General features: G+C 43.0%; 1 protein-coding gene and 1 long non-coding RNA gene across 2 annotated transcripts; both read right to left on the bottom strand.

Annotated features, from left to right (window-relative positions):
* Positions 1-2,155: 2,155 nt before the first annotated feature.
* si:ch211-171h4.3 (serine/threonine-protein kinase SBK1) lies at positions 2,156-6,080 on the bottom strand. The gene is made up of 4 exons (XM_021571913.3): positions 5,503-6,080; positions 4,250-4,394; positions 3,938-4,140; positions 2,156-3,403 (listed from the first exon to the last, which is right to left on the bottom strand). Exons 1-4 carry the CDS (start codon positions 5,506-5,508, stop codon positions 2,600-2,602), a joined length of 1,158 nt encoding a protein of 385 aa, XP_021427588.2. The 5' UTR covers positions 5,509-6,080; the 3' UTR covers positions 2,156-2,599.
* A 2,691-nt stretch (positions 6,081-8,771) lies between these two features.
* Positions 8,772-16,368, bottom strand: LOC149975530 (uncharacterized). The gene is made up of 3 exons (XR_016488495.1): positions 16,271-16,368; positions 9,986-10,156; positions 8,772-9,480 (listed from the first exon to the last, which is right to left on the bottom strand). It is a non-coding gene; the product is annotated as an uncharacterized LOC149975530 (long non-coding RNA).
* Positions 16,369-20,749: the final 4,381 nt, after the last annotated feature.

Genomic DNA, 20,749 nt, shown 5'->3' with positions numbered 1-20,749 from the left:
CAAATCCAGACAGCAGGCCCCAATCCGGGGCCCGCAACGGGGGTCCCCAATCCGGGGCATGCAGCGAGGGTCCCCAGTCCGGGGCCCACAGCAAGGGTCCCCAGTCCGGGTCCCGCAGCGAGGGTCCCCAGTCCGGGGCCCGCAACAAGGGTCCCCAGTCCGGGGTCGGTGACGAAGATCCCCGCACCAGAGGCGCCACCAAAGTAGGGTGAGCCAGAGGTGGAGCGGGGTCTACGTCCCGCACCAGAGCCACCACTGCAGATAGATGCCCACCCGGACCCTCCCCTATAGGTTCAGGTTTTGCGGCAGAGTCCGCACCTTTGGGGGGGGGGGGGGGTACTGTCACGCCCTGACCTTAGAGAGCCTTTTTATCTCTATTTGGTTTGATCAGGGTGTGATTTGGGTGGGCATTCTATGTTCTTTATTTCTAGGTTTTGTGTTTCTATGTTTTGGCCGGGTATGGTTATCAATCATGGACAGCTGTCTATCGTTGTCTCTGATTGGGAATCATACTTAGGCCGCCTGTTTTGCCACCTTAGGTTGTGGGATGTTGTTATTTGTTAGCCCTGTGTAGCCTTCAGAACGTGTCGTTCGTTGCTCTTTTGTTGTTTTGTTTGGTGTTCAGATTAAATAAAGTATCATGAACACGTACCATGCTGCACCTTGGTCCACTTCTTCCGACGAGCGTTACAGCTGGTGATTCTCTGATCCACCTTTACGCAGACGACACCATTCTGTATACATCTGGCCCTTCTTTGGAGACTATGTTAACTAACCTCCAAATGAGCTTCAATGCCATACAACACTCCTTCCATGGCATCCAGCTACTTTTAAGTGCTAGTAACTAAATGCATGCTCTTCAACCGATTGCTGCCCACACCCGCTTGCCCGACTAGCATCACTACTCTGGACGGTTCTGACTTAGAATATGTGGAAAACTACAAATACCTAGGTGTCTGCTTAGACTGTAAACTCTCCTTCCAGACACACATTAAGCATCTCCAATCCAAAATCAAACCTGTTTCGCAACAAATTCTCCTTCACTCATGCTGCCAAACATGCCCTTGTAAAACTGACTATCCTACCGATCCTTGACTTTGGCGATGTTATTTACAAAATAGTCTCTAATACTCTACTCAGCAAATTGGATGCAGTCTATCAAAGTGCCATCCGTTTTGTCACCAAAGCCCCATATACTACCCACCACTGCGACTTGTATGCTCTCGTTGGCTGACCCTCGCTTCATATTCGTCGCCAAACCTACTTGATCCAGGCCATCTATAAGTATTTGCTAGTTAAAGGCCTGCCTTATCTCAGCTCACTGGTCACCATAGAAACACCTACCCGTAGCACACGCTCCAGGAGGTATATTTAACTCTTCATCCCCAAAGCCAACACCTCCTTTGGCCACCTTTCCTTCCAGTTCTCTGCTGCCAATGACTGGATTGCAAAAATCCCTGAAGCTGGAGACTTATATCTCCCTCTCTAACTTTAAGCATCAGCTGTCAGAGCAGCTTACCGATCACTGTACCTGTACACAGGCAATCTGTAAATAGCACACCCAACTACCTCATCCCCATATTGTTATTTATCTTTTTGTTCTTTTGCACCCCAATATCTCTACTTGCACATCATCATCTGCACATCTATCACTCCAGTGTTAATGCTAAATTGTTATTATTTCACCTCTATTGCCTATTTCTTGCCTTACCTCCCTAATCTTCTACATTTGCACACGCTGTACATACATGTTTCTATTGTGTTATTGTCTGTACGTTTGTTTATGTGTAATTCTTTGTCATTGTTTTTGTCGCACTGCTTTGCTTTATCTTGGCCAGGTCGCAGTTGCAAATGAGAACTTGTTCTCAACTGGCCTACCTAGTTAAATAAAGGTTAAATAAAAAAATTAAAAAAACAGAACGTTTTTGTGGAAATTACATGGAAACCACGATGATTCAACCAGTTTTTGCCTAGCGGAGCGCTTGCAGTCACAGTTGTTATTCTACCCTCCAAGTCCAATCATTTTGAAAAATCTGAAATCATGTCAATTGTCTTGGTTAACGTAATACAGTAGAGCAGCTAGACAACTTTCTATAGAATCAACACAAAGTGCAGAAGACTGTGTAAATATCACAGCAGTCTAGAGAGGGAAACCTTGAATTTATGAGTTTAATCCAAATGTTAACTCATAATAAACATTTTATTAGACTCAATTCTAACCACAGGAAATGATGACGTACAGATGATATTTCCATATTATAAAAAAACATTAGAATACAGAAACAACATCATCAAGTCACACTTACTGTAGAATTTACTAGATTGAACACATCAACATGCTAATTTATAAAGTGCTTATAAAGTCCCTATAGTAACCAAATGCAACTGTGTCTATCCCCAAAGGCTATCCGGTATCAACAATGACTTGGTGGCTATTTATCTTACAAAAAGTGCAACTGTAGTGGTATTATATACTGTACAAGGTCTTTTTAAGCACCAATGTGACACATTAGAGGATATGTATTGCTTTCTGGGGGTCAAAAATATTGTCTCTTTCACCTCTGAGTTTGTACGTTTATGATCGTGTGTCGCCACTCCCTTATCTCTCCACCCTTCCCTGCCTCTCTTTCCCGTTTCTGATGACCTCTCTCCCTTTAATTCTCTTCCTCTCCTCCTCCAACCGTAACTTCTCCTTCTTCCACAACCAGTCTCCCCCGAGGTAGCCCAGTACATCGTCGGGCCTACCGCGAAGCCCAGGCTGTGGGTGGAGAAGTGCCTGGAAAAGGGAGCAGGCCAGTGGGGTGAAATAGGCAAACTGGGGGGCGACCGGATTGGATTTTTTCTTGTTCAGATTCCGCGTGCCTTCATCCAAACTCATCATGATGTCCTCATCTTTTCCTTCCCCCCATAGGTCTAGTTCGTCATCCTGACCATCTTGATCTTTCTCCTGGTCAAACCACTCTTTGTACTTGATGTACGAGCGGTCGTCGGATGCGGTCTTCGTCCAAGGTAGACTGCCAGTCAGCATGGCGTAGATGAGGATCCCCAAGGCCCAGCAGTCTGTACCGACCTCAACCGACACCCACACCCTCTTGATCTTGTTGTCCAACCCATTTCCCCCATCAGGTTTTGAAGCAGTATTATGTCTACTATCCTCTGACTCCTTTGCTATCTCTGCCTCGGGCGTACAGTAAGCAGAACTGTACCACACACCGGGTACCTTGGTTCCCGTGGCCTTGGCCATGCCAAAGTCGCCTAGTTTGACCCAGCGGCAGGCAGCGTCAACCAGGAAGATGTTCTCGGGCTTGACGTCGCGGTGGACAAAACCCAGTGAGTGGAGGTGGGTTAGGGCACTGCTCAGCTGGGACACGACCCTCTGGACACAATCCTCCTCCACACCCACCTGGGGAAAAGACAGAGGCACAGTTGAACTACATTTCACACTCTTACGGCTCTGTTCAATCAGATCCACTTTAGTTGACATTTGTAGGGTGGGTGTTTTGACAGTGTCGGGAGGTGGAACTGCGTTATAGGTCTCAAATCCACAAGTGGTTCCCGGCATTATACCTGAAGCGTGCATTGCTATTGGCTGCAGTCACATGAACAGAAATCCCATGTAGCCCTGTTTACAAGTTGGAACACTAGAATGTGAGATGTAATCTACACCTCCATTACGATGACAGAAACCCTTATTATTTTATTTCAGGATTTTTCAATTTGAGCGTCATTATTTCTATATAGCCTGCACTTTCTAGTTTTGAATTTCTAATGTGTGGATCGCAAGAGCAGCTGCTCACCAATTTGACATCTCCAATGCAGTTACACCTCCAAAACAGGCATCTGCCATTGCCGGTTAATTCTTGATCTGATTGGATCTAGACCTTAGTTAACAAAAATGCATCCGAGAAAAATGAAACATTTCCCACATATACTATACCTCAGGGACAATGACGTCGTACAGATCACCGAAGAGGCTAGCTTGCTGGGCGAAAACGTAATGTGTGGGGGTGGAGAAGACAATGCCCAGGGCCTTGGTCAGGGACGGGTGGGTGCAGAAGGAGAGGGAGAGGTTATACTCTCGCAAAAAGGAGAAGAGATTTGTGGAATCACGAGGAAAGAACTTCAGAGCCATTGGAGTTCCTTGAGGGAAGGAAGAGAGAGAGAAAAGTGATCAGAACAAAAGAAAGAAATTCTGTAGATATGAGGCCACACAAACTGGGTTTAGGGTTATAACAAACACGTAGTTTACCTCTTTTCCTATGTACAGCCAACATGACCTTCCCGTACGACCCTTCCCCTAACATCTTGACCACCTGGAAGTGGTCCGAGGTCTCCAGTGATGTAAACGACTGGACGGTGAGATGGCACATCTCGTCCAATAACCTTGTGGCCGCCTTTGGAGATGGGAACATAACAGACATCTGTTATGATGCTTGTCGTCATGACGATTTTGGCAGCACTAAACCAGGTATAAACACATCCCTTTATAGCCCTATGACCAGCTCAAAGGCTCTTATTGGACAGTTTTTGGACACCTCCCTATTCAACAAGCCTTTGATTTATCCGTTCAACTGTTTACCTTTTCATTCGCACCAGGCAGGCGATTGTGGGATTTTTTTTATATGACCCCAAGACATCCCATGAATACATAGAGAGCCATGGATATATACATCTCTGAGTGGCATAGCTAGCTCCACAGGGGTAAGCCCGCTCTGGCAGGGGTCCCCTGCCAGAGCGGCATAACCTGAACAGCCTGTAGGGACATGGGCTTAGCACCTTGGTTATGTAACTTTGTGTTGGGGGAAACTGGAGGTGTGTGGTTTGGGATTAAAGTCATACTGCACTGTGCCCAACTTCTGACTACTGCTCAACATGTTAATGAATTACAATAGACAATGCTTAGGAACATTTGGTATCAATAGTGTAAGCATAAAAAGTATAGGGATTGATTAGATATGAATATCAATAAATGTAGCGGGTAAGCATTTTATAATAAATATCATGAACAAGCATTAGTAAACTGTTAATAGGTATTTCATTATCAAAAAAACATATTTATAAGCGTTACAAAGATTCCAATTCATAAGCTTCTATAACGTTTCTAGTAATGAATACAGCCTTTTTTTTACTGTATAAGCATTTCAAATGGCTTAAGCATGAACGTTATTATAAAGTGTTACCAAATAGTACATACTACATAACCAATTTTCCTTATCTAATAACCTGCTGTCTAATATCAACAACACGTTTGATTGCATTTGGTCACATAATGGGGACATCTCACATCGGTATAAGGCACTGCACACAATAATTTAATACAATAAAATGTTATTTTGAAATAATACATTTAGAAAATAAAGGAAGGAAAACTATATTAAGTCAATTTCATAAGAAGTCAGCATGTCTACCTAAACATTGAAGAATGTTGGCTGAATGAAACACATTGTTCATATTTCTTTCTTGGTTGCAGAGGAAAATGGGGTGAACGGATGGCTTACTTACTGTCATTTTGGCTCTGTGGTAGACTTCAGTCTCTTTCACAGTGATATTGTGATGTTCCTCACAGACAAGCTACAGTGAATCTGTATCCCTGCCCACATCGACCAAGTAGTGCACCTTTCAATACCACTTCTACAACACATAGGCTGCACATCAGCTCTTCCAACTATAAGGTAATAGAGTTGCACTAGAGATCTTGTAGAGTAGTTGTCCGTGTCTGTCTTTCTCAGCAGAGGCCGCTCTATCTCTCCTGTTTGTGCCTTTTGATATCTCCAACCCCTACTTTGATCCCTACATTATCTCGCTCCCCTTTTCCTCTCCTCCTGCACTCCTCCCACGTTCTCTCCCTCCCACCGGATTCTCTCCCTCCCACTGGTGCCTTTCCCTCCCTGTTGTGGAGCCAGTCGAAATGTTGAGTTTGTTCTGTCAATCAACAAATGAATCCCTGTGTCTATCCAAACACTTGTTTAGAATCTCTCCCTTATTCCAACGGCACCTCTCTCTCTCTCTCTTTCACTCACAAACACATAGACAGTGGACACACATTCTCTCTGTCTTTCTCTCTCTCTCTCTTGCTCTCTGTCTCTCTCTCTCTCTCTCTCTCTCTCTCTCCAAGCTTGCTGCATTCGACCTTTGAAGAGGAGCGAGAGAGGACATGCCTGTGCTTAACAAGCGGCTCACACTTATTCACAGGCTTTCAAGTGATTGCCTCTTTTCCTGAGCTTTTCCACCTGTTTTGTGCCTCTTTCTTTCTCTCTCTCCAACTCCCTCAATCCCCTCGTTTGACAAACCGAACAGCTGAAGGAGGTTGCATACCAAAACAGCTTTATAGCGCGATCCTCTCGTACCTTGAGTGCCTGTCAACTCTATTTCCTCCAGCTTGCCAACTATCCAACTATCTCCCCCACCTCCACCCATCCAACCAGCTATTCTGGCCAACATCTTTTCCAACTCCTCCAGCCCCAAGGAGGATCCCTTTCTCTGTGACTAGAATTATCACGCAACTTACACTTGTTCTGTCATTTTAGCTGTGTTAGCAATATTTCATGTGTAGCAATGTTCTGGGTGACACTTCCTTTAAAAGGTACCTTCATAAATACTTATTAACACAATCTTAACCTATACGTAACGAATTCATAAGCAGTTCATAAGCACTAAATAGAACAGTCTGTGACTCAGGTGGCTGGGGTCCCTGTTGATCTTCTTAGCCTTCCTGCGACACATGCTGCTGTGGGTGTCCTTAGAGGGCAGTCAGTATGCACTCACTGGTGCGTTCGGCTGAGCTTACCACCCTCTGTAGCGCCTTGCTGTGAGCAGTGGAGTTGCCAAACCAGGCTGTGATGCAGCTCGACAGTGTGCTCTCGATGGTGCTCCTGTAGAACACTGTGAGGGCCATCGGGGACAGGCAAAATTTCTTCAGCCTCCTGAGGTTGAAGAGTCGCTGTCGTGCTTTCTTCACCACACCTCTTCATCACCGTCCTTGTGGTTTGACCATTTCAGATCCTCTGAGAAGTGTACGCCAAGGAACTTGAAGTTTTTGACCGTATCCACAGCGGCCCCATTGATGGGGATGGGGGCGTGCCCAGCCTGGTTCCTCCTGAAGTCCACAATCAGCTCCTTTGTTTTGCTGACGTTGAGGGAGATGTTGCTTACCTGGCACCAGGCCGTCAGAGTGCCTACCTGTAGGCCGTTGTTGGTAATCAGGCATACTACTGTCGTGTCATCAGCTAACTTGACAATGGTGTTGGACCTATGTGAGGCCACGCAGTCGTGGGTATACAGGGCGTACAGGAGGGGACTGAGGACGAACCCTTGTGGGGCCCCCATGTTGAGGATACGTGTTGAGGAGGAAATGTTCACCACTTGGGGGCAGCCCATCAGGAAGTCCAGGACCCAGTTGCATAGGGAGGAGTTCAGTCCCAGGGCCATGAGCTTTGCGGTGAGCTTCGAGGGCACTATGGTATTGAAGGCCGATCTGTAGTCTATGATCAGCAGGTAGCCTGGCGGGTAGGAGCATTGGGCCAGTAACCGAAAAGTTACTGGCCCAATGGATCTGTCAGGGCGGTAGGTGAATTGGAGAGAGTCGAGTGTGCCAGGGAGGGAGGGAGGAGATGATGTGGTCTTTGACTAGCCTCTCGAAGCACTTCATGATGACAGAAGTGAGTGCTACGGGTCGGTAGTACTGCTATGATAGCATGATGAATGTGTTATGAAGTCATATGTACCATTAAAGGAAGTTACCCAAACAGTATGTCAGTTTACATTGAACGATGTAAAGAAATGCAGGACAACATGGTAATATATCACTGTCTTTAATTTTAGATGGGTAAATCCCATGGATATTATAATGTATTTGCATAAAAAAATATGTGATGCCAGCATCACAAATATAATAGGCTCAGATATGACACACTTGGGTCATAAATAACTATACATTCAGTAAACACAAAACAAAACAGGGTCATAGGCTCAGTCAGATTTAGGGTTAGGATCAGGGTTAACCCTAATTCAAGCACATTCTTCAGCAACAGCACTGTAATAAGGATATAATAAATGACTGTATATTAAAGAAGAGATCTAACATGCTGACTAGACCTGACACGCACATGCGCCATCGCATACATGTTGATTTTGTCCATCCACAACAGATGGGATCAGGACGGGCAGGTTTAAATATCAAAACGAACTTTGAACTACCTATATTAATTTGGGGACAGGTCGAAACGCATGAAACTTTCATGGCCATTTAGCTAGCTAGCTTGCTGTTGCCAGCTAATTTGTCCTGGGATATAAACATTGGGTTGTTATTTTACATGAACTTCTGAAAAGGTCCTCTACTCCGACAATTCATCCACAGATAAAAGAGTAAACCGAATTAGTTTCTAGTAATCTCTCCTCCTCCTCCAGTCTTCTTCTTCTTCTTCTTTGGACTTCATATGGCGGTTGGCAACCAACTTTAAGGTGCATTACCACCACCAACTGGACTGGAGTGTGGACCTTTCAATCACCCACGTGGGTATATGCTCCCTAAAAACCAATGAGGAGATGGGAGAGACGGGACTTGCAGTGCGTTCGCGAGCGTTGCAAAATAAATGTACACACACATGTTATTCAATAATTTCATCCAAACTGCTCATGCGTGTCAACGAGCGTCTGCATAACCAGGTGCTAAAATAGAACTTGGTTTTATTTTTTACGATTGATGCGCTCCAGTCCAGTTGGTGGTGGTAATGCACCTTAAAGTTGGTTGCCAACCGCCATATCAAGTCCAAAGAAGAAGAAGAAGAAGAAGACTGAAGGAGGAGAGATGTTGCTGTTGCTAGTTAATTTGTCCTGTGATATAAACATTGGGTTGTTATTTTACCTGAAATGCACAAGGTCCTCTAATGACTTAATCCACAGATAAAAAGGGTAAACTTAGTTAGTTTCTGGTTTCATGCGTTTCAACCTGTGCCCAAATTAATATACGTAGTTGGTTCAGAGTTCGTTTTGATATTTCAACCTGCGTGTCCTGATTGCGTCTGTTGTAAGTGCGTGCCCGGTCTAGTCAGCATGTAAAAGTTGAGGACCCCTGATTTACGACCACAGGGGGAGGTAAACAGCAATTGACCTTATAGAGTGCATTATGTTTGAAAGAACGACAACATGTAAGCTGAATCTTAGATACTCAAGTCGAACACTTCTCAGTCACAGTAAGTAAGCTTCCCTTGAAAAGTGGCAAAAAATCTTTAGTTAAATTGAAAAAGTTAACAGCGCTTAGGAGAAAGGCATTTGTTGTCGCAAAGAGTGGGAACCTAGGTGGCGGGAACCTTGATGTCAAAGGCCCTGAACCCGTGACTTAAGGAGGACCAGCACTCTGGTAGACCATTGACAGTAGAATCCTAACCGTTCAGGAATCTCGTAGGAGAGGAGGACCACGTCCCAGGTTGTGAGTTGAGTTGGGAAAGAAGGAATGGAAATCTGGGGTAATGGGCACGCGATCTATAATGGAGGGAGAAAGGGGTGGGAAAAGTTAGCATGGTGCCAACTAAGAATGTACTGTTACTGTCAAATATTACATCTTAGCATACCACAGTCAATTATCAAAATCCAAACAGCGTTTTCATATTTGTTATATTATATAGGTTGTTTTTTTTCCCACACAGTGACTAAGCTAAAATGCTTGGGTACATTAATGTTTCTACCACTGACATTAGTCAGCTCTTTTTGTGCCACTTCAGATGTGTGTCATATTGATCTGAGCGGAGTAGGATGACATTGCCCCTATACTCTTCTAAGGTCAGTTATATTTTCTCTCACTTATGGATAAGGTTAGGAACTTGAGAGTGTAAGTGGATCCTAGATCTGTACCCAGTCTAACTGTCATGGTGGCAAGGCATGTGAAAACACATAGGTTGTAATATGGATGTATTTTTCTGGCCTGGCTTCCCCAGTTATTTTCTACACACACACCGCTACCGTACACAGAGTATATTGAACTACCTACCTGCTGTAGTGCAGTAGAGCAGAGGCTTGAGATATGCTGTAGGCCTCTAGTGACCTCTACTGTCGTGAGAGAGACTGGCAGGCTCATACTGACTCGGACATCAATCAGCCAATCAAGGTGCAGCTTAAAGGAGCGGAAATCCGTGTAAAGTTGTGAGAGAGAGTCGTTTAGCTGGCAGAAAGGAGAGAGGGCGACAAGGTGAGTTTTAAAGACTCGGGACTTGACACTGTGTTATAAACACATTATTTAGTACAACATCGAAAAGCTTCTGAAAAGTGTTGCGGGTGAATTGATTAAAGCATCCCCTGATGTATTCCTCACAATATAGTAAATAAACTGAGCAGTGGTGAATTATGGAATACATTTGTCGCTTTAAGTCACAACATTGATATCACTTTTTCACTTTCACTCAATGTAGCACTGTATACAGTGCCTTGGAAAAGTATTCAGGCCCGTTGGATTTCTTCACATTTTGTGTTACAAAGTAATTCTCATTGTGTTACTTAATTGTCGGTTTTGGTCAACAATCTACACAAAATACTCTGTAATGTCATATTGGAAGAAAAATTCATTTTTTTAAAGATTAATAAAAATGAAATAACTAAAATATCGTAGTTGCATAAGTATTCAGCTCCCTGAGTCAATATATGTTAGAAACTGTCACGATCGTCGTAGTGAGGAGACCAAAGCGCAGCGTGGTGTGAATATATTCTATTAATGGAGATGAAAGAACACGACGACCACTAAACAAACTGATCAGACGACCGCTATCACTACTGTATACAAACATCACATAGACAATAACCCACGAACCACAATACAAAACAGGCTACCTAAATATGGTTCCCAATCAGAGACAACGACAAACACCTGCCACTGATTGAGAACCATATCAGGCCAACACACATAGAAACAGACAAACTAGACATGCAACATAGAATGCCCACTCATATCACACCCTGACCAATCAAAACTTAAAAACAAACAACGCAAATAATGGTCAGAGTGTGACAGAAACACTATTGGCATCGATTATAGCTTGCTGGGTAAGTCTCATAAGAGCTTTGCACACCTGAATAATTTAGATGAAAAGAATAATGGGCAAGTATAGTGCAATATTTGCCCATTATTCTTTTCAAAATTCTTCGAGCTCTACAAAGGTGTTGGGGATCATGACGAGAGAGCAATTGTCAAGTCTTTCCATAGATGATCAAGCAGATTTAGGTCAAAACTGTAACTTGGCCACTCAGGAACATTCACATTCACTTCTTGGTAAGCAACTCCAGTAAAGATTTGGCCTTGTTGTTGTAGGTTGAAAGGTGAAACTCTCTCCCAGTGTCTGGTGTGAAATAGATTGGAGCAGGTTTTCCTCAAGGATTTTGCCTGTGCGTAGCTCCATCCTGTTTCTTTTCATCCTGAAAAACTCCCCAGTCTTTGTTGATGTCAAGCATACCCGTACCATGATGCAGCCAACAGTATGCTTGAAAATAATTAAACATAAGGCCTTGCATTTATGCCAAAAAGTGTATTCCTTTGTCGTGTTTTTTTGCAGTATTACTTTCGTGCCCTGTTTACTTTAATGTTTTGGAATATTTTTATTCTGTATATTTGTATTCTTCTTTTCACTCTGTCATTTAGGTCATTATTGTAGAGACACAAACATGTTGTTGATCCATCCTCAGTTTTCTACCATCACAGCCATTGAACTCTGTAGCTGTTTTAAAAATCACCAATGGTCTCATGGTGACATCCCTACGCAGTTTCCTTCCTGTCCTGCAGCTCAGTTCAGAAGGACGACTGCATCTTTGATGTTCTGGGTGGTTTAGTACATCACCCACAGCATAATTATTAACTTGACCATAATTAAAGAGATATATATATATATATATATATATATATATATAATGTCTGATTTGTTATTTTTAACCATCTACCAATCACTGCCCTTCTTTATGAGGCTTTTCCCATGGTCTTTGCAGTTGAATATGTGCTTAAAATTCAATACTTGACAGATGTTGTTTGTATGGGGGACAGTGGAAGGGTTAGTCATAAAAAAAATGATGTCAACCTCAATTATTTCACACAGAGTGAGTCCATATAACGTATTATGTGATTTGTTAAGCATTTTACTTCAAAACTAATTTAGTCTTGCCTTAACAAGAGGGGTGAATACTTACGCAACGACTATATTCTTGTTATTTAATTAGTAGAATTGTCTCTTCACTTTGGCATTATGGAGTATTTTGTGTAGATCAATGATAAAGAGTTGCAATTAAATCTATTTCAATCCCACTTTGTAACACAACAATATGTGAAAAAGGTTCAAGAAGAAGTAGACTTTCTTTATGCACTGTATGTACTGTGTATTCTGAAAGTGTTCACACCCCTTAACTTTTTCCACATTTTGTTGTTACAGCCTGAATTTTAAATGTATTACATTTAGATTTTGTGTCGCTGATCTACACACAATACCCCATAATGTCAAAGTGGAATTATGTTTTTAGACATTTTTGCAAATGAATAAAAAATTCAAAGCTGAAATGTCTTGAGACAATAAGTATTCAACCCCGCTGTTATGGCAAGCCTAAATAACTTCAGGAGTAAAAATGTGCTTAACAAGTCAGATAATAAGTTGCGTGGACTTTTAATGACTACCCTATCTCTTCTCTACATCACACGTAAGGTCAAAATCAAATCAAATCACATTTTGTTGGTCACACACATGGTTAGCAGATGTTGATGTGACTGTAACTAAATGCTTGTGCTTCTGGTTCTGACAGTGCAGTGATATCTAACAAGTAATCTAACAATTCCCCAACAACTGCCTAATACACCTAAATCTAAAGGGGTTAATGAGAATATGTACATGTAACTGTATGGATAAGCGATGGCCAAGCAGCATAGGCAAGGCACAATAGATAGTATAAAATATTTTTTTTTTGGGGGGGGGGGGGGGGGGGTGCTCCCACTGCTGTTTCCTGAAGTCCACAATCATCTCCTTTGTTTTGTTGACGTTGAGTGAAAGGTTGTTTTCCTGACACCACACTCCGAGTGCCCTCACCTCCTCCCTGTAGGCTGTCTCGTCGTTGTTGATGATCAAGCCCACTACTGTTGTGTCGTCTGCAAACTTGATGATTGAGTTGGAGGCACGCAGTCGTGGGTGAACAGGGAGTACAGGAGGGGGCTGAGCACACACCCTTGTGGGGCCCCAGTGTTGAGGGTAAGCAAAGGGGAGATGTTATTTCCTACCTTCACCACCTGGGGGCTTCCAGCTTGATGATGAGCTTGGAGGGTACTATGGTGTTGAATGCTGAGCTGTAGTCAATGAACAGCATTCTTACATAGGTATTCCTCTTGTCCAGTTGGGATAGGGCAGTGTGGAGTGTGATGGCAATTGCGTCATTTGTGGACCTGTTGGGGCGGAATGCAAACGGAAGTGGGTCTAGGGTGGCTGGTAAGGTGGAGGTGATATGATCCTTGACTAGTCTCCTTAAGCACTTCATGATGACAGAAGTGAGTGCTACGAGGCGGTAGTCATTTAACTCAGTTATCTTTGCCTTCTTGGGTACAGGAACAATGGTGGCAATCTTGAAGTATGTGGGGACAACAGACTGGGATAGGTAGTGATTGAATATGTCCGTAAACACACTGTGCATGCTCTGAGGACGCGGCTAGGTATGCCATCTGGGCCAGCAACCTTGCGAGGGTTAACACGTTAAATTGTTTTACTCACGTCGGCCACGGAGAAGGAGGGGGGGGGGGGGTGCAGTCCATGTTAGCGGGCCGCGACGGTGGCACTGTATTATCCTCAAAGCGGGCACAGAAGGTGTTCAGTTTGTCTGAAAGCGTGACATCGGTGTCCGTGATGTGGCTGGTTTTATTTTTGTAGTCCGTGATTTCCTGTAGACCCTGCCACATACGTCTCGTGTCTGGGCCGTTGAATTGTGACTCCACTTTGTACCTGTATCGGCATTTCACTTGTTTGATTGCCGTGTGGAGGGAATAACTACACTGTTTATATTCAGCCATATTCCCAGACTTCTTTCCAAATTCGATGGTTAGCGCTTTCAGTTTCCAGCCCGCGTGATCAAAACAATCTTGAAGCTTGGATTCCGATTGGTCAGATCAGCGTTGAATAGTTCTAGTCCCTGGTACATCTTGTTTGAGTTTCTGCCTATAAGACGGTAGGAGCAAGAGGGCGTTGTGGTCGGATTTGCCGAAGGGTGGAAGGGGGAGGGCTTTGTATGCATTGCGGAAGTTAGAGTAGCTGTGATCGAGTGTATTACCACTGCGCGTAGTGCAATCAATATGCTGATAGAATTTAGGTAGCCTTGTTCTCAAATTTACTTTGTTAAAATCCCCAGCTACAATAAATGCATCCTCAGGATATATGGTTTCCAGTTTACATAGAGTCCAGTTCCTTGAGTGCCATCTTGGTGTCTGCTTGAGGAGGAATGTACAAAACTGTGACTGTAACTGATGAGAATTCTCTTGGGATGTAAAATGGTAGGCGTTTGATTGTAAGGAATTCTAGTTCTGGTGAGCAGAAGGACCTGCATGTTATTATGATTACACCATGAGTCGTTAGTCATGAAGCATACACCCCACCCCCGCCCTTCCTCTTCCCAGAGAGGTGTTTATCTCTGTCGGTGCGATGCATGGAGAAGCCCGATGGCTGAACCGATTCCGACGTCATATCCCGAGAGAGCCATGTTTTCGTGAAACAGAGAATGTTACAATCTCTGATGTCTCTCGAGTTTCATCTACCTTGTTGTTAAGGGACTGGGCAATGGCGAGTAGTATACTCGGGAGCGGTGGGTGAAGTGCCCGTCTATGGAGCCTGACCAGGAGGCCGGACCGCACCGTCTGCCACTTCTGCGGCGCCGTTGTTTTGTGTCGGCTTCTGGGATTAGATCCATTGTCCTGGGTGGTGGTCCGAACAGAGGATCCGCTTCGGGAAAGTCGTATTGCTGTTCATAATGTTGGTAAGTTGATGTCACTCTTATATTCAATTGTTCTTCCCGGCTGTATGTAATAAGACTGAAGATTTCCTGGGATAATAATGTAAGAAATAATACATTAAAAAAAACAAAATACTGCATAGTTTCCTAAGAACTCAAAGCGAGGCGACCATCTCTGTCAGCGCAATCTTGCTCAGTTGAACAGTTTTCCAATGCCTCGCAAAGAAAGGCACATATTTGTAGATGGGTAAAAATGTCAAATTAAAGCAGACATTGAATATTCCTTTGAGCATGGTGAAGTTATTAATTACGCTTTAGATGGTGTATCAATACATCCAGTCCCTACAAAGATAGATACTCCTTCCTAACTCAGTTGACGGAGAGGAAGGACACCGCTTAGTGATTTCACCAGGAGGCCAATGGTGATTTTTAAACCAGTTCCAGAGTTAAATGGTTGTGATAGGAGAAAACTGAGGATGGATCAACAACATTTTAGTTACTCCACAATACTAACCTAAATTATGGAGTGAAAAGAAGGAAGCCTGTACAAAATCAAAAATATTCCAAAACATGCATCCTGTTTGCAATAAATGTGGCAAAGAAACTAACTTTTAATCCTGAATACAAAGCATTATGTTTGGGGCAAATCCAACACAACACATCACTGAGTACCACTCTTCATATTTTCAAGCATGGTGGTGGCTGCATCATGTTATGGGCATGCTTGTCATCGGCAAGGACTAGGGAGTGTTTTAGGATAAAAAGAGAAGGAATGGAGCTAAGCACAAAGAAAACCTGGTTCGGTCTGCTTTCCATCAGACACTGGGAGACAAATCCACATTTCAGCAGGACAATAACCTAAAACACAAAGCCAGATATACACTAGAGTAGCTTACCAAGACGACATTGAATGTTCCTTAGTGACCTAGATAGAGTTAAATCGGCTTGAACATCTATGGTAAGACTTGAAAATGGTGTCTAGCAATGATCAACAACCAACTTGACAGAGATTTAAAAATATAAAAAAATAAGAATAATGGGAAAATATTGTACAACACAGCTTTGCAATGCTCTTTGAGACTTACCCAGAAAGCTGTAATCGCTGCCTAGGGTGATTCTAACATGTATTGACTCAGCAGGTTGAATACTTATCTAATCAAAATATATTAGTGTTTTATTTTCCATGAATTATTATTATTATTTGTATTTTTTTTTTTGTAGATGTTTTAACACAACAAAATGTTGAAAAGGTCAAGGGGTGAGAATACTTTCCGAAGGCTGAAAGCATGCAATAAGGACTGGACTCGAGAAGATAGATACATACCTTTAGTGAACTGAGGTGATTTGCCGTGTGTTCCATCTCTGGAAGAGTGTCTAGGTTGTATTTCAGAAGCTCTATACCGCTGAACTCACTTTCACTCTAAAGGAAGAGGACATAGGTAAGAGTTATATCGGATGGTCAACTAATGAGCGTCTGTTGACTAGCATTGACTGTGCTGTGCCTAGCAAAATGTGGTCAACTCACTCACCTGGAGATTCCTTGTCAGCATCTGCAGGTTTCTCATTTGCTGGACCATCATTGTCAGATGGGCACAGAGGGGGCACTTGTGGGTGGGGCGTGGCCATGAAAGGACAAGCCGCTGCGCCAATAGCAGCAACAGGAGGAGAGACTGTGGTGAGTTAAGCCACGCTGCAGAGATAAGAAATAAATCCTCATTTTAGAGAGGTACATTGTATGAGGCATTGGATCAGGGTTACATTCAAGATCGCAGCATTCATCCACGTTTCAAAATAGGTTTGTTTTGAACAATTGCCACTGTTTACAATGCTATGAAACATTATTCAACAATTACAAAGCGGTGATTTAATAGCCTGGTACCAGACCAAATGGTAGGTCTACATTAGAGTGAGTGGACACGCTGATTGGTTGGCACGTAACAGGTTTTTGTCTTCCCAGAGAGCAAGAAGCCATCATGGAACCAGATCTTTTTTTTTACAATGCCACTCCCCTCTTCACTTTGGCACAATGGGAAAAAGTGGGAAAAACATAGACATGACAGGTTCCATTTAAAAATGAGGTTATGTCTGATAATGGGGTCATCCAATCACCATGGAGTCCAACTGTTTCATCATTGACTCATCAAGCCGACAACTTCAAATAGTATTTTCTAGACTATGTGCTTATTGCTAGCAAGCACTATGACTCAGTCTGGACAGTAAGCTAGTGATTCATTTGATGCTATCAAATCATGAAATGACAAGTATTGATTTCAACTGTTTTCCTAGCCAGCAGACTGCATCAGAAACACTGCAACCAAACCTTCATATAAATCACCAACCAGAACTAAACAAGATATCACAGTTGAAGCCAAGTCATTTATGAAGAATGCTGAGTATGTCGTAATAGACATCTTTAGGTTCCTTGTAAACATAAACGAGTGAGATGGTCTGAGCAGCATATTGGTGATCACCAGTAGAATAATACAGTAGCATCTATATCCCCCTATACACTTCTTATAACCCATTATCAATGCTTGAGAAACAGGATAGGGTTTGAATCAACTTCTAAGAAAGTCACCATTTCCTGTACAGTACTTTCCTTTGATTGAAAAATGCATTTGTCATTTCATTACTTGATAAATAGAACACAGTCTGATGCAGGCAGAAATCTATGATGCTTAAGGTTAGAAACAACATACTTATAATAATATGTTAAATTTCATACATTTAGCCATAGAGTTAAAAAGAGTTACCTGAGAGGTAACCATTTCCTGTTCAGTCATTTCATGGAAAAATGCATGTCACTTGCACTGTCAAAAAGTTATCTCTGACTCAGTTTTTATACAGATTTTCATCTGTGTCAGATACCACTAAACGGAAGTTTGATGTAGCATTGGGCTGACCTAACCATGTACTTGACAATTTCCTTAGAAATTCTGCACACCTTGTTGCTTGTAAGTGCATTGCTTTGTCTACGTACAGTGGATCAGTATTCTGGAAACCTAGCATTATAGTGTGTTGGATATGCCTATATTACTCTCCTAAATATAATAAAATTGCTTAAGTTATAAGGTCAGTGGTCTTATATATTTATTTATTTGTGCATTTGTTTCCATGTTGTTTGCCCAAATCATCTCTTAAATGGATTGTGTTGGTTTCAAATCCTATTTAGATGATCGGGAACTAAATTTTAAACGTTCTAAATGGTGAAGAGGAATTTACATGAGGAATCAGTCCAAAAGTGCTGGTGTGGACTGCAGTCAACCTTTGTCCATAGACTGCTTTCAAGGTAAGGAATCAAATACAGACATGCTCAAATTTGTCGGTACCCTTACAGCTCATTGAAGTAATGCTTCATTCCGCCTGAAAAGTGAGGAAATTAAAAGCTATTTTATCATGTTTACTTGCATGCCTTTGGTATGTCATAGAATAAAGCAAAGAAGCTGTGAAAAGAGATTAATTATTGCTTATTCTACAAAGATATTCTAAAATGGCCTGGACACATTTGTTGGTACCCCTTAGAAAATATAATAAATAATTGGATTATAGTGATATTTCAAACTCCAATCTTGTAATCAGTCATGCAGCCTATTTAATGGAGGAAAGTAGTCACTGTGCTGTTTGGTATCATTGTGTGCACCATGTTAAACACGGACCAGAGAAAGCAATGAAAGAATTGTCTGAGGAGATCAGAAAGACAATAATAGACAAGCAGGGTAAAGGTAAAGGCTACAAGACCATCTCCAAGCAGCTTGATGTTCCTGTGACAACCGTTGCAAATATTATTAAGAAGTTTAAGGTCCATGGAACAGTAGCCAGCCTCCCTGGGCGCGGCCGCAAGAGGAAAATGGACCCCAGATTGAACAGAAGGAGAGTGCGAATGGGAGAAAAAGAACCAAGGATAACTGCCAAAGAGATACACGCTGAACGCCAAGGTGAAGGTACGTCAGTTTCTGATCGCACCATCTGTCACGTTTTGAGCGAAAGTGGGCTCCATGGAAGAAGACCCAGGATGACTCCACTTTTGAAAGAACGTAAAAAAAAAAAAAGCCAGACTGGAATTTGCTAAAATGCATATTAAAAAGAGAAAATCCTTCTGAGAGAATGTCCTTCAGACAGATGAGTCAAAACTGGAGCTTTTTGGCAAGTTAAATCATCTCTATGTTCACGGACTAAAAAATGAAGCTTTCAAAGAAAAGAACAATATACCTACAGTGAAACATGGAGGAGGCTCGGTTCTGTTTTGGGGCCACTTTGCTGCGCCTGGCACAGGGTGCCTTGAATCTGTGCAGGGCACAATGAAATCTCAAGACTATCAAGGCATTCTGGAGTGAAATGTACTGCCCGGTGTCAGAAGGCTCTGTCTCAGTCGCAGGTCATGGGTCCTCCAACAGGATAATGACCTAAAACACACAGCTAAAACGCACCCAAGAATGGATAAGAACAAAACATTGGACTATTCTGAAGTGTCTTCTATGAGTCCTGATCTGAATCCTATCGAACATCTATGGAAAGAGAACTTGCAGTCTGGAGAAGGCACCCATCAAACCTGAGACAGCTGGAGCAGTTTGCTCAGGAACAGTGGGCAAAACTACCTGTTAACAGGTGCAGAAGACTCATTGAGAACTAAAGAAAACATTTGATTGCAGTGATTGCCTCTAAAGGTTGTGCATCAAAATATTAGGTTACGGGTCCCATCATTTTTGTCCATGCCATGTTCATTTGTTTTATTATTTACAATAATATGTTGAATATAAAATCTAAAGAAAAGTCTGATTTCTATTAAATATGGAATAAACCTAGAGATTCTGGGTTCGAGTCCAGACTCTATCGCAGCTGGCCGCGGCCTGGAGAACCATGGGACGGCACACAATTTGCCCAGCGTCACCTGGGTTAGGGGAGGGTTTGGCCGGCAGGGATGTCCTTGTCCCATCGCGCACTAGCGACTCCTGTGGCGGGCCGGTCACAGTGCATACTGACAGGGTAGACCAGTTGTACGGTGTCCCCTGCTCGCCTAGCGTAGTAGTGACTACCGAACAGCACCCTGACTGACCTATTGCTGCTCTTTTGACCCTATGGTAACTTGACTACACAGCTGATGCCCCCTGGACTGTTTCAATAACACGGTACCTCATTTTGTTTACCTGTCAGGTCAGGTCCTAACTGACCCGCTCTACCCCTTCATCACCATTTACCCGTTGTTGTCTTAGCTCTCCTGATCAACACCTGTGATTGACATTAGAGAGAGGCATAAAGCAATATGCCTTGTCTACTGCTGTCTTGGCTAGTTTTTATTGTTTTATTTCACTGTAGAGCCCTCAGTCCCGCTCAAAATTCCTTAGATAGTTATTTTGTCTCACCCCACACACATGCAGAGACCTCCCCTAGGTTAACAGATGCCTCCAGAGACGAAACCTCTCTCATCGTCACTCAATGCATAGGTTTACCTCCACTGTACTCTCATCCTACCATACCCTTGTCTGTACATTATGTCTTGAATCTATTCTACCATGCCCAGAAATCTGCTCCTTTTATTCTCCCCAACACACTAAACGACCAGTCCTTATAGCCTTCAGTCGTACCCTTATCCTACTCCTCTGTTCCTCTGGTGATGGAGAGGTCAACCGAGGCCCTGTAGCCCCCAGTTCCACTCCTATTCCCCAGGCGCTATCATTTGTTGACTTTTGTAAACGTAAAAGCCTTGGCTTCATGCATGTTAACATCAGAAGCCTCCTCCCTAAGTTTTTTTTCTCTCACTGCTTTAGCACCCTCCGCCAACCCTGATGTCCTAGCCATGTCTGAA

Source organism: Oncorhynchus mykiss, chromosome 18, assembly GCF_057628025.1.
Source record: "Oncorhynchus mykiss isolate SJ-2025 chromosome 18, ASM5762802v1, whole genome shotgun sequence".
Taxonomy (NCBI): domain Eukaryota; kingdom Metazoa; phylum Chordata; class Actinopteri; order Salmoniformes; family Salmonidae; genus Oncorhynchus; species Oncorhynchus mykiss.
This window is presented reverse-complemented; position numbering and strand designations above follow the sequence as displayed.